This window comes from Macrobrachium nipponense, chromosome 13 (genome assembly GCF_015104395.2).
Source record: "Macrobrachium nipponense isolate FS-2020 chromosome 13, ASM1510439v2, whole genome shotgun sequence".
In the NCBI taxonomy this organism is placed as follows: domain Eukaryota; kingdom Metazoa; phylum Arthropoda; class Malacostraca; order Decapoda; family Palaemonidae; genus Macrobrachium; species Macrobrachium nipponense.
The window spans coordinates 99,816,170-99,831,441 of NC_087206.1; the positions used below are offsets into that span (position 1 = coordinate 99,816,170).

The 15,272-nt window shown below is 37.8% G+C and overlaps 1 protein-coding gene across 14 annotated transcripts in view; it reads right to left on the minus strand.

Annotated features, from left to right (window-relative positions):
- Positions 1 to 15,272, minus strand: part of LOC135225223 (rho GTPase-activating protein 45-like) — a 617,019-nt gene that overhangs the window by 483,822 nt on the left and 117,925 nt on the right. The window contains exon 1 of one of the 14 annotated variants that reach the window (XM_064264538.1): positions 3,408 to 3,446. The exons of the other annotated variants lie outside the window; for them this stretch is intronic. Within the exon in view, the coding sequence (XP_064120608.1) occupies positions 3,408 to 3,431 (24 nt within the window). The 5' untranslated portion in view covers positions 3,432 to 3,446. Of the gene's footprint in view, positions 1 to 3,407; positions 3,447 to 15,272 lie in introns of those variants that run through there. 14 annotated transcript variants of the gene reach the window in all.

Here is a 15,272-nt window from a genome sequence, read left to right on the forward strand (position 1 = left end):
CTCTTCCAAAAAGACCAACCTCTCTGTTTGTCAAAACCGGTTGTGCGAATGGTTGAATGCGAACGCACACAGACGGTCCACATCATAACCGAAGAATTGGCGGTCAAAGCAAGCGACCTTGTCCGGCATCCGATGTGCCAGCCAAACCCCGATGCAACGCAAGGGCTTACAGTCGCAAATTGTATTCCGTTTGATTTATTCATGAGACAGGTCATGTTATTCTCCATTACTGATAACATGAAAGACAAGGTGAAACATTCACACGCCATCATAAACTGCATGCTAGAGTTGCCGGACAAAAGTCTTATTAGCGAGGTTTACCTTCTCTGTGATTAAAGGAAAATTACAAACAAATCCTTTACACGGGATACTACAGGATGCCTCATATATCATTATTTTTCTATGGTATGTCTGATGTTACTCCGAGAATGGTAGAACAGTAGCGCCATCTGAACAGCTGGAAAGTGAAGTTAGTGGACCTGCGTCCAGTTAAAGGGGTTCACCTTCGCTTGCTACAAACCCTCCCCCCCGCCCCGTACCCCCCACTAATCGCCAACACACACCCAACGACACAGCCAGGGTCGGCAGCCATTCATTCACCACCTGGTTTTATATTTAATGCGAAAACCAGGTGAGGCTTTCCCAGACGAAAGTATTTCCCTACTTGACGCATCCAAACGCCTTCGGCTGTGACGCTTCAAGTAATTCAAAATGTTATGAAGACCGAAAATCTTCAGATTATTGTTATTACAAATGTGGACAAACTCACGTGCAGTAAACTGTCCACGAAGCCTCAAGAAAATAGCATAGCCAGCGCTAAAAAAAATAAAAAAAGATAAACTAAAAGACAGAGCAGAGTAACTCGGGAAAATCTACACGTGAAATCAAAGAACTAAATACAGTATACGATAGAAAAAAAAACAGATATGCATGAACAGTAGTAAAAATGAATGATGCTTAAAATAAAAGGGTAAAAATGTCTAAACAAAAACAGGTGTAAAATATCCGACGAATAAAAATATCCGTAGTAACGAATTAAAACTCCTTTCAGACAAAAATTACATTAACCCCTAAAAATGCTATAGTGAAATTACGTAAATTTGAAACAAGAGGATCTGACAGAAATTACATTCAATGGAAAAAAGGGCAGAAGGAAAATTTTCGAAGAAGACAAAGCCAAACTTTAAATATAAATACGAACAAAGTGAACTTCTATAAAGACAATATTACCTACGAGCTCATAAGACTTTTAGAAAAAAATATAGCATGAAGACACCAGAAACCAAAATTGCGCAAAAGAAAAAAGGAATGACCCAGTGCAAAACCATAAGAAATGGCCTCTATTACTTAAGGAGAGGGGGGGGGGGGGCGGGAAAGGCTGGTGTTGGTCATTCAGAAACAACCTTGACGATTGTTACCTGCTCCTTAGCTTGTTTACCTCGTTACTTACGCACCTGCAATTAGGAGCCTTGCGCAACTGCGTATGAAGTTCCCTAACCAAAGGAGGCGGTCGTGGTTTGCGGGGTTTTCGTGGGGTTTTGGGGGATGTGGGGTTAATATTTATCAGCATTTTTATTCCCAAATGACTTGCGGCCTAAGAAGGTATTGTGCTATTAGTAGCCAACCACTGCTGTCTCTTCCACTAGTTCTAATGCTTCTAATAATGATGACGATGATGTCTGCGGTCTGTGGAAATGGTGCCACTTTTAGTGCCAATACTTCTGGTAATCATAATAACAACAATAATAATAATAATAATAATAATAATAATAATAATAATAATAATAATAATAATAATAATAATAATAATAAGCACTGCTGTCAAGGGAGGTATCATTACGGTACACAAACTCGCTATGCTCCTGCTATTGCAAATGATACTGCTACTTTTAATAACAGTAAGCAATAATTATAAAATGTTCCAGTACCAATGCTACTAATACAATAATCATTTTAACAATAGCAATCACAAAATCATCTTAACCATAATTAGGGACCATAAACGTTTCAGGTGTTTTATTTTAATTTTTTTTTTTTTTTAACTTTTACCGTCGCATGCACCAGGTTGATTATCTGAAAATAAAATGACAAAACAAAAATAAAGGAGAAAACAGTCTAGAAAAAAGGCAAACACAAGTTTCATTCACTGAAATCATGTGTATAATAAGCCGTGTGCAAATGTGTTTGGCGAGAGGCAGATAAACAAACACACGGACAGACAACTGCATAAACAGGAAATCAGGATGTGCCAGTATTACTCAGGAGGCATCAAAACGTGCTGCCCAGTGAGCAATATGCGTCTCCACACAATAAAGGAAAAACAGAAAAAAAGAGAGCCAACCTTAAACAGTGCAAAATACGATACAACAACTGTTATCAACGAACTATACAGAATCGTGTCTCATAAAGGCATCACGGCTGTTCGTGACTGTTGTGTTGAATTGCTTGTTGATTTGGCCGCGTTCATTTGCTACTGGCTACCTTTTGCTTTAACGTTTCTGACGAATTACAGATGACATCAAGTATATCATCATTATAATGAAATTCTATGGCCCTTTAAGGTCTATTCAGTACGAATCTTCGTATGCTATGAATAACATTAATATTAGCCTGCAATGAAAATTACAATAAATACTGTATTGTAATCATATACACTCGCCTATAAATTATTTATCAGGTGATAATAAATCCCTATAGAAAATATTCTTGTAGATATACTACCGCAAACCAAATATTATACACGACTTCATCTTGTTAAGAGATGTGTTTATCAGGAGTTTAGTTTCTGGGCGACCTTATAGATGCAGGTAAAAGCATACAGGGAATGCTTGCAAAGCTCTTTGGGAAATTATTCATTTCAATTTCTTTGAGGTAGCCTTCACCTTTCTCTGCGGAAATACTGATGAGCGTGTGAGAGCATTAGCACACGAGCCGCCCCTACCCCCCCCCCCTCCCTCCCATGCAATATATATATATATATATATATATATATATATATATATATATATATATATATATATGGCGACCTTGCCCCACCAGTAAAGAGTTCGATCCCACAAGAGCAAAACGTCTTCAAGCTCGTTTCTTGAATAAAAATAAAGTTCCCAACGATACTCTCGGTACGAAATTAAGTAACTGATGGTTGGTTAACTGTCGTGGGTCTTAGCCAAGTTGGGAACGACGATAGGGAAAACAACTTCATCTCCCAAAATTTTCTGAGAAAAATTGGCCAGGTTAAATATATATATATATATATATATATATATATATATATATATATATATACTCGCATGATTTTGAAATACGCATAGCACGCACAGACATAGTTACACATATTTCCACGGTAAATCACCTCGAATAATGTCTTTCATTTATCTCGAGATGTTCAATAAGCAGAGCACAATTACCTTCACTTCTCTATGGAAAACCATGAGCGTTACAAAGTTGACGAACAGGAGCGCACCAGTGATTCACTTCATTTTCGCAAGAAGATTTGACTATAATCCCAAACGCACTGCCCTTAGCAAAGTCTTGTTCCTACTAACTATTTCAAAAGCACATGCTTTGAAGTGTGCGTGCGCGTGCGTCTGTCTGTACGTAAAAGTGCGCACGCCATTGAGCAATATGTTGCCCTTAGCCTCGACCGCTTCGAAGCGGTGGCGTCTGAAACCCCAATTAATACAGAGGTGATTTCAACGCCACCATTCGCCAATAACGTTGATTCAAATCATATGCAATGTATGTGTGTGTCTGTGTGTGCGTACGTTCGTTCGTTGATTCCTTTCATCCTTGACCTAAGATATCCACTTTCGTTGGCAGCCGAGAGAAGGCCTCCCTCGACGGCACCTTGCACCCCTGCCCACACAGCTCCGACCCGTGGTACATACCACCCCCTGCCCAACAGCCTCGTCTTCAAGGAGGCCCAGCCAGCATCTTATTGCCAGAGTTCCTCCCGGGAGGAGCTCCAACCCTTAAGTGCCCAAGTACCAGAAATTCTTCCAGCTCTGCTTCGTCAGAAACGGCAGGAATGAAGCCGCTCACTGTCTACAGATGCTTAGAAAAGGAATGTCAATTTTTTTTTTTCCAGACTTTCCAGGCCGCCCTAGAAGCAGGTACAGAATGAGCGTGACACTGATTGTGTTCTCCCCCCCGGTGTGAAACCGATTATCGGTGAAAATAATAAATATTATAACTATCAAAGTTTGAAAATCTACAAACTTTGACACGGAATAAGTTAAATAGGGCATTCGCTTGCTGAGAAACTTTTAACAGAATTCGCTTATGGTATAAGAGTCAGAGAGACATGAACTATGGTAAAGGTTAAACGAAAATGAAAAAAGCCAGTCAACAGAAAAAGCGAGTGCTGAGACTTCTTGTTCATCCTTTCCAACATTAACGTCTCAATCGAACTCATAAAGAGATAATAAAAACCGTACTGAGAATTCATCTTTACTTTTTAATTAATTTTCTTTCTTATCCATCAATGCGTAAGAAACTATACCGAAGAAAGCAAGACCAAAAAAAATGAAATAAAATTACAGCAGTAGTCCCCAACTTTAAGTTCTGCACACACACGCACACACACACACACACAGAGAGAGAGAGAGAGAGAGAGAGAGGAGAGAGAGAGAGAGACTGATAAAAGTACTATCATTGAGTCTTTAACAATCTGGTCTCGACCGAGAGGAAGAAGGTCGCACGTGACATTAGACCTAAGAGATCTTTTATCGCCCCTGATGTGCCTGAACATACGGATCGAATTCCCTTTGCGCGGGCTTCCAACCAACTGGCACTACTGGATCCCTTCGTTCTCCGTTTCAATTTCGACGAACTTAAAAAAAAATAAATAAATCACCAAAAATGGTTACATACAAAAAATGACAGGAAAAACACACCAGATGTTGCTTTTACACGCAGACTGAAAGGAAGCGGTAAAAACATGGCAAAATTTTTTAGGACATACCAAATTTTATTTAAAAAAAAAAATAGAATAAAAAACTTTAAAAGCAAATGACGTGGGTTGGGAGGAGGCATGGTACAGGGGACAGGGGAAAGAGGTTTTGTGAAACATCATATTTCTTCGCTAAAGAGAATCAAGTCATTCGGTTACCACTTTTAATTCATCTTAATTTTCCAGTGAAAGTGAAGGACGCCAGATTAACAAACACCAGAGGTTAACATAAAAGCAAGTGTGAGTAAGTGCCCATGTGGTCTGTGCTTGTGCGTTTGTGAGCGTATTTCAGTAATAAGTGTGAACTAACGATTAGTGGCCCCGTGTTTGCTAACAAAGGGTGTCTGTGTTTGTATTTAACTGTGTTAGAAGAATGGGCAACGGGTGGCCTCTTGTAATTCAGAGATTTGCGTGTTTGTATGTTCGTTGTGAACTTCCTTGCCTGCATGTGTGTGTGGTTTTTTTATTAGCAGCTCTAAAATAAGGGTAGGCCAGTTGCACCTGGTTTAGCTGTCAAAAATTGCCTCTCTCTCTCTCTCTCTCTCTCTCTCTCTCACTTCTTAACTTTGGCGTTTTTTTGTTTTTTTTTTTCTTTTTTTTTGCGTGGTAGCAATCCCATCACTCACATCCGCTGGGTTACCTAGTGGCAGGTTAGTAATTCCTCCCCCGTTTAATGAGCCACTTTTTGTAAGGTTTCTTTCACTCATTCATTGGCTCATTCATTTACCCGTTATGCCACTTTTGCTTTACACACACACACACACACACACACACACACACACATATATATATATAATATATATATATATATATATATATATATATATATATATATATATATATATATCCCTACATGAAGGGGTCGGTTGCTTGATGCGTCTTCTCCACTTCCTTCTGTCAAAGGCATCATCAGGCACAGTTTTATTGTTTGGCAAAGAGGGTTTTGGTACGACGCATGCCCTTGCTGTCATCAACCACAGTTATTGGCAATGGGCCCTAGCCCTTTTACTGAAAACTATGGAATGCAAGGCAATCTGTTTTCCGAAGTTATTGGTGGTGGGCCTAGCCTTCTACTAAAAGGTAATACTGCAAGGCAGCAGCTGTCCTTTGAGTCGCCTTTTACGACATGCAGGACCTACGGTTGGTAGTATTCTTACGCCCCTACCACAGGATCATTATATCGTAATATAATAATATATAATATATATTATACATATAATATTATATATATCGATATATAATAATATATATTGGGTGAGTACAAATCATAAGAACCTTACTGCCAGGGGGATTTGTCCTCCATCCATTTAAAGGATGAGGTTGCTAACCTCATGCCCCTCCCACCACGAATAGTAACGGGGGACAAACAGTAGATGCCGACAGTTTCTGGTCATCCATTCAAGTGTTGAACAGATCCAACCTTCCTAACTTCGCTGATCGGAAAACCCGGGATACAGCAAGATCAGCCTCAAAACTCTGACTTACCAGTCAAGCCTTCCTGTTCTTCTGATATCGTCGTTCTCAGATAATGCACAGGGAATGAGATACTACCATTGCCTGCAAAATACTGGTATGTAATATGGAGCTGTAAGAGCTGTTTAGAGTTTAATACACCTAATACACACACCCATCTTGTGAGCAGTCAATTCTCCAGGCTTCATAGTCAGAGGGTGAGCATATCCAGCAGCTAAATCTTTCAAAGACATGCCACTATACTCTGTTTTTTTTTTTCCATCTGTCCATCCGCCTGTGGTGTTTTCGTATGGTAACACTGCGTCCCGGACTTTAAATAGTTACGCTATGTGTAAGTTTTAGGTAAATAAAAGGATATCTGGGTGTACATTTGCAACTGAAAAGTGTTTTAATAATTTACTGTACGCGAATTACACCGTTAACATTCGAAATAGGATATTATTTAAAGCCCGGGACGCAGTGTTACCATGGGCAAACACCACAGCCGGATGGATAGATGGAAAAAACAGAGTATAGTCACTCGACGCTTAAAGTGATTGAAATTCCGTCCTCAGGCATCTCAAGGATGTCAAAACAAGCAACAAACAATAAACAAAAACGACAGAAATGAAGTCTGGGAAATGTGGACTTCCAACGCCTTTGTATTCATATCCCATACACTGCTATAGTAGATTCACATCAGCCGTGCTTCTGATGTCTAAGCCAGTTCCTTACGACGCTCGTGATTGGCTGTTGATAACCCAATCACAGGGCTGGAAACTCTCAGTCTCTCTCTCGAGTATTCTCTCGAGAGTTTCCAGCCCTCAGATTGGCTTATCAACAGCCAATCACGAGCGTCGTAAGGGACTGGCCTAGACAGAAACTGAGTTTCCAGCCCTGTGATTGGCTTATCAACAGCCAATCACGAGCGTCGTAAGGGACTGGCCTAGACATCAGATGCACGGTTGATGTGAATCTACTATAGTATAGTCTGATATGCGCAGAGAGCCACAGGTTCGAATAACCGACAACAGGAACGAGGGTAGATAGATAGAATATAGGATTTAGGTCAAAGGCCAAGAGCTAGGACCTACGAGGTCATTCAGAGCAAACGAGAGTAAGAGACCGGACAACGATAAGTGGAAGGAAAACTCGGGAGGAGTAAATCACCTCTTTGTGATTTTGTCGAATAACAGAGTCAGGGAGGAATCCATCCTGAAAACGAAGAAACGGTCAGTGGGATTAACTAGTAACTACGGCAATGAGAAGCCAAACAAGAACCGCAGTTTCATGCACTCCAGTAACGTCATATTTTACCAATGAGCCAGAAATGGCATAAACTTCGACTGCTTGTCTAATAAAGTTTAAACTAGATTTGGTTAAAATCTTTGGAAACGTTCGGAAAGATAACATTATATTCTTCCCGTGACACTGAAGGTAAGCGGTTTGATATGTGACGTCCAAGAAAACAAACCTTCAGTTGACAGTGAGTTATGCATTAGAGTTTGTAAAAGATAAATAGTAAGTCGAAAACGAGTCTTAAATAGCCACACACTTTTAAAAAGACGCAATGCTGTCGTTGCGAAGTTAAGCTTCCCATGTGATGGCACGGGCTCTTATTTCTTAACCAGGTCTTAGAAAAGCGTAGACGTACAAAAAAATAGGGACTAGTATTATAAACTTCCAATCGATCGCCCTTAATTGCAAGATCGTCGTCTTTCGCGACATAAACGAGGTGGAATGGCTGGACTTGTGTTACTGAGATAAATTACCATTCACATGCTGGTATATTAACGCTCCCCATGCCTCTAATAATGTCTAGTAATTGTTGGCGAAAACACTCTATCGCGAGAGTATATATATTGTTCTAAGAGGTCCACAAAAAATAAAAAAAATGTTGCGAGTTCGTGTATAATTTAAAAACCCTTTACAAACTTTCGAACCCTTCCCTCGGTTCATCTTCAGTCCAAAAATATGAAGATGAACCCCGGGAAGGGTTCGAAAGCTTTGTACAAAAGGGTTTTTAAATTATACACAAACTCGCAACATTTTTTTTTTTTTTGTGGACCTCTTAGAACAATGTCTAGTAAATTAATAACTTAAACATTACTAACTGTTCAATTACCCACGTTGCCATCTGTAACGTTTTGTAAGCAGGGAAAAACAATGAAGGGGGAATCATTCTCGGCATTTAGCTTTTTAAAACTATGAAGACGAATTTTTGTGAGAGAGAGAGAGAGAGAGACCTTACCTTACAGACCTTACATCTTGTTCGGGTTGCCCCAGGTCCCTCAGTGTGAGGCACCTCTAATGTCTACCAGAGAGTTGCTAGTACATCTTCCGGTATATTTTGCATCTTCCAATCTTGGATGGTCTGGGATGCAGTTTAGATATTTGTCGAGCTTATTCTTAAACACATCTACGCTCACTCCTGATATATTCCTCAGATGAGCTGGCAACGCATTGAATAGACGCTGCATTATCGATGCTGGTGCGTAGTGGATTAATGTCCTGTGTGCTTTCCTTATTTTTCCTGGTATATTTTTGGGCACTATTAATCTACCTCTGCTTGCTCTTTCTGATATTTTTAGTTCCATGATATTTTCTGCTATTCCTTCTATCTGTTTCCATGCCTGAATTATCATGTAGCGTTCTCTTCTCCTTTCCAGACTATATAATTTTAAGAATTGTAGTCTTTCCCAGTAGTCTAGGTCCTTAACTTCTTCTATTCTAGCTGTAAAGGACCTTTGTACACTCTCTATTTGTGCAATATCCTTTTGATAGTGTGGGTACCATATCATATTGCAATATTCAAGTGGACTACGAACATATGTTTTATAAAGCATAATCATGTGTTCAGCTTTTCTTGTTTTGAGTGCCGTAACAACATTCCCATTTTTGCTTTACATTTTGCCAACAGAGTTGCTATTTGATCATTGCATAACATGTTCCTATTCATCATCACACCAAGGTCTTTAACTGCTTCCTTATTTGTGATGGTCTCATTATTAGGTCCCTTATATGCATATAGCTTTCTTTCTCTGTCTCCATAATTTATTGATTCAAATTTATCAGAGTTAAATACCCATCCTATTTACCTCTGCCCAATCATATACTTTGTTAAGGTCTCTTTGTAGAGCGTTCCTATCTTCATCACAAGTAATTTCTCTACTTATTCTTGTGTCATCTGCGAAACTACTCACTACCGAATCCTTAACATTATTGTCTATGTCTTCAATCATAATAACAAACAGTATTGCAGCTAACACCGTACCTTGCGGCACACCGGATATTACCTTGGCTTCATCCGATTTCTCGTCGTTTGCAATAACTATCTGTTTTCTGTTGTGTAAAAATTCTTTTAACCATCTTCCTACTTTATCCACGATATTGTGTTTTCTAATTTTCTTCGCTAATATATTATGGTCTACTTTATCAAAAGCTTTTGCAAAGTCTAAATAAACCACATCTGTTTCATTTCCGCTTTTCATATTTTTGAATATGTTTTCACGGTGGACTAACAGTTGGGTTTGTGTACTTTTTCCGGGTACGAAACCATGTTGTCCTTTATTAAACAAATTATTTTTTATTAAATGTTTCATAATATTTTTCTTCATTACCCTTTCATACACTTTCATTATATGTGATGTTAGACTCACAGGCCTATAATTACTTGCCTCTAGTCTTGATCCACTTTTGAAAGTAGGGGTAATATACGCTAATTTGTGCTCATCATATATCTTGCCTGTATCTACACTTTGTCTTAATAATATTGCAAGTGGCTTTGCGATAGAATGAACTACTTTCTTTAACAAAATAGCAGGAATTCCATCAGGCCCTGCAGCAGCTCCATTTTTAATTTCATTAATAGCCTGCACAATATCAGCTTCATTAATATCTATGTCAGCTAAATATTCACTATTTTCATCCCTTACTTCTATATCATTATCTTCATTATCTATTCTAGGGGTGAATTCTCTCTTATATCGTTCTGCCAGTATGTTGCAAATTTCCTTTTTTTCATTCGTTAATCTCCCTTCAATTCTCAGAGGGCCTATTTCTATTCTTCTTTTATTCATTTTCTTCGCATATGTGTATAATAGTTTGGGGTTTTGCTTGATATTTAATAGGGTTTTTTCTTCCAAGTCCCGTTTTTCATTTTCTTTTGATTGTATAATCTTTTTTTCTGCATTTTCTATCTTACTTTTTAGTTCTATAACTTTCCATGCATTTTTTTCTTTTGCAAGACCTTTTTTCCACTTTCTGATTTTCTGGAACAAGATTCTTCTGTCTCTTGGTATGCATGAATGATGTTTACTTTTCTTCTTCGGTATATATTTTTCCACTATTATCTCCAATATTTTATATAATATCTCCGTATTTACCCTTATGTCATCACTTACGAAAATGTTATCCCAATCTTTGTTTAATTCTTCATTAATTTCTGACCATTTTATATTTTTACTGTAGAAGTTGTATTTTCCATATCCTTCCCACTTTTTCATTTCTTGCTTATCTCTATTTTCACTTGCTTTGGAATGAACTGTTAATTCTAATGCACATTATGGTCTGAAATACTCGCATTATAAACTATTATTTCTTTAACATAATTCATCTCGTTCACAAATACTAGGTCTAAAGTATTTTCCTTTCTTGTTGGCAGGTGATTTATTTGTTGAATGTTGTATTCTAGTAGCATATCTAATAGCTTTTCAAATTGCCTCTTATCTTCTGCACTACTATTACTCTCTTTTTTATATGTATAAGTACAACCACAATCTCCTATTCGTTCTTTCCATTCTACGAAAGGAAAGTTGAAGTCTCCAGATAGGAGAATAGTCCAGTCCTTGTGATTTCTACATATATCATCCAATTTTTTGCAATTATTAAGTCAAACTCTTTAGTATTAGGAGGTCTATATCTACTATGTTCATCAATTTTTCAGATTCAAATTCTACCGCTATTAGTTCACATTCTGAGTTACTATATTTCTCATATATTTTTCCTTGTTTTTTGTCTTTCCCATATATTGCGGTTCCCCTTGATTCCTATTTTTCTATCTGATCTATAAGTTTGGAACCCTTTTATTTGATCATCATTCCAGTCTCTTGGGAATACCAGGTTTCACTTATATTCATTATATCTATTTTCTTTTCATTTTGGGTTAGTTCTTCTAAGTACTCTATTTTTCTTTTTGAGTTACTCGTAACTAAACCCTGCGCATTCATCACTATGATGGTTTGCGTGTTTTCTCCTTCATTAATACTGATAGTAATAAGGATTTCCCATGTCTCTTTCCTGTTCTGTATGTTGTTCTTTTTTTCATTTCCAGAAATTCTGACATTAAAAAATCCAACTTTTCCATAATATTTGATCTTCCTTCATCATAATTATTCATTTTGTTGTGCTGAATCTGCAATTTCCTCCGTTTCTGCAATATCCTCTTGCATAATAAATACAGTTATTATCTCTTGAGTAGAATTTCGGAGCTGATGCTTTGAAATTCTTTGCTGACAACCTCTGCATATCTCATTGGTGGTTTGCTTTTCTCTTTTACCTGATATTCTTGATTTCTCTCTTTATTTGTTTCTTTCTTATTTTGGATTTTATTACTTGGTTGGTTATTTATTTGATTATGATTCATGGCTACAGGGTGCATATATTTGCATTTTTTTGTCGAACTTACATCCTTTTCCTTCTTTTAGGTTTTTGTTTTTACATATTTTTGGATGCAGATCTCTGCAATCATCCCCATATCCATCTAAAGTATGCACATTTACCATATATTTCATAGTTTTTGACATATCTTAGGATGTTTGTAGTAACATCTTTCTCCAAATCTGCAATTCCCTCTTTTCAAAAGGTTGCAGATTTTGTCTTTCTTGTCTATTTTTTCCTCTTTCCCGTCATTGTATAGATCTGGGTAGAGCCTCTTCGGGATTTGCTTTTCTGTTGTCATATCGTAATTTATTTCTTCGTAGGTATGCTGCTTTATTGCCTCATATGTAGTATCAATGAGTATCTCTGCATCCATACTTTTATCTTTGTTCTTTGTTTTCCTTATTTTTTTCTGTCATTTCATTTTTGTTTACTTCTCTTCGTTTTCCTCTTCTTCTTCTTCTTCTTCTTCCTTCTTCCTCTTCTTCTTCTTCTTCATCCTCAACTATTTGTACATTCAATCTTGATTTAATAACATTGTCTATCCATGATAGACATGTTGAACAAAAAATTCTTGTATCTTTTCTCAAATCTTGTATTACCTCAGCACACTGTGGATGGGTCGGAATGTTGCATGCAGCACATTTTCTGATTAGGTTTTGTGGATTGACTATGCTATACCACTTACACAGTTTGCATGCTTTTGGCATTCTTTTCCTAATGCATCAATTAGTATATTCACAAGATTCACCTTATTCATTTTCTTTGTCGGAATATGTTGGTTTATGTATATTTTCTTTATGAGTCTCTTGACCACTTGGATTTTATTTGGAACTTCTTCAATTATTTTCAAGATGTTTTCATTAGATTTGTTCCAGTTTGAAGGATTATATCCTTCTAATATATTCTGAATGCTTTTGTATCTTTTTGGTTAGGGACTGTTGCTGATTTCATTAGATGAGAAATGCCAGTTCCCTTCCTGCTACCTCATCGTATTGCGAATCTGCTAGACACGCCAAATTACGCCACCTTTTCCCGCAGTTGGAACTTACTGCCATCTTGTTCTGATTTATAGTATTACACTTGATAAACTAAACTTAGAAGACGCTTTATCCTACTATTTTCACACTAATCTTATCACCGATAGTTCACGAACACTTCTAGATATTTCTCAAATTCTAGTCGTATGTTAAACTTGTGATATCTGTTGATTATTGTGACTTCACGCGGGTACGTCTCACCAAGCAAGATGGCTACTACGAGAGAGAGAGAGAGAGAGAGATAAATTAACCCATTCCTCTCCGCTCGTTTTAGTCTGCCCTTCCCTCCTCTCTCCCTTTCTCTGACTATCCACTTAACAACGATGTATGGTAAACGTGAGTAAGAATAGAAAGGCCTTAATTACTTCAGTACCATTTAATTCAAGGGAGAGAACTTGTCTCGCGTAGGGTAACGAAAGAGTAAGTTCTTACTGAGTATTAATTTATTTAAGAGTGCAATTTGGGTATGTAAATACATACATACATACATACATATACATATATGTATATATGTATATCGTTTCAAGCTCAAATTATTCAAGCCTGTTCAATCTGTCAAGTTTACCTGGGCGCCGTAAAGCAAATTTGTTGACTTTCGTAGATAAAGACTTTCCTTTCCTATCTCTTTTTCTGTCTATTCGTCTGTGCTTCTGCAATTTGTGGACTTATTAAAAGACTCATTAAAAGACTCGCAGAGCGCCTCAGTGGCGTGGTTGGTATGGTATTAGCGTTTCACCTCGGTGGTCGCGGGTTCGATTCTCGGCCATTCTACTGAGGAGTGAGAGGTGTTTATTTCTGGTGATAGAAGTTCACTCTCGACGTGGTTCGGAAGTCACGTAAAGCCGTTGGTCCCGTTGCTGAATAACCACTGGTTCCATGCAACGTAAAAACACGATACCAACAAACAAAACAAAAGACTCCAAGGCTGACGATATTTAGCAAGAACGTTTTTAAAAATGAGGAAAAATAGGAATTGCCTCTAAGAGACATTACATCTCGACTCTCAAGATCCCGATCAGCACAACACACCAGAAACAGAAGAAAAACGAAGATGGGAAATTGAAGATCTTAGAGGCGAAGCCTTACAATACTTAAGATGTTTCCTTTTTCCATTTCTCTTTTTACTCTTTTACAATTTCCAACAGGCAGGGGACATTTGGGTTGCCATGAACACCGGTGGCTTCATGAGGCTAATAAGGATATATGAAATGTTCCAAGGATAAATCAGTAACTCCTCCCACTGAGGAGTCCTACGAATTCCCAGATTATCTAACCCTTCCTGCAACAGCAGCACTCAGGCAATAACATACAAGACTAAAAAACCTCCACAATCAATGCGCCATTATCGTGGACACATTATTTTCGATAATCGAGTCTTCTGTATAGCGTATAATGCTGTATGAAACTCTCAGCCACGGCCCATGATATTCTCAGCCAAGGCTCATGAAACATTCAGGCCCAGTGGTGGCCTGTGTTGATGGCACCTGAAGCACGATCATGGGTAACTTTAACTTTAAATGAAATATAAACTACTGAGGCTGAAGGGCTGCAATTCGGTATGTTTGATGAATGGAGGCTGGATGATCTACACACCAATTTGCAGCCCTCTAGCCTCAGTAGGTTTTATGATCTGGGGGTGAACAGAATTTCCATAACAAGTTTCTCAGCCATAAAAAACAAATGAACAAGAAGAAAGCATTTCTTAACTGCAATAAAATCGATTAGAGCGCATAATTCTCACATGGCTCAATCAATTTATTGTCATCCGGGTCCAAATGAAATCTTATAGGTTAAGAGATTTGTCATGACACTCGTATGGTTGAACTTTTCTATCAACATTCAGGCATTTTTATTAAATTAAACAAAGAAACATCCAACAAATGTCTCATCTAAAACCATCGACAATGAAACCTCTTAAAACTGCATCGAGTTTAGGAGCCATCACAAAGCTTGAAATTGTTGGCAAATAAAAAACAAATAAAGAAACGGACGAAAAGACAACCTCCGGGAATCTTCGTTGGCCAAGGTAACAACTACAGACCTAAGCACTCATCAATGACTTCAATTTTGTTTGTTTTCAAAAGAGCAGAATTTCATAACAACCAATTTACAATAATTCCACACTTACACTCCTCCTTTTATTGATTTGCGTACATAATACTTATCTTCTT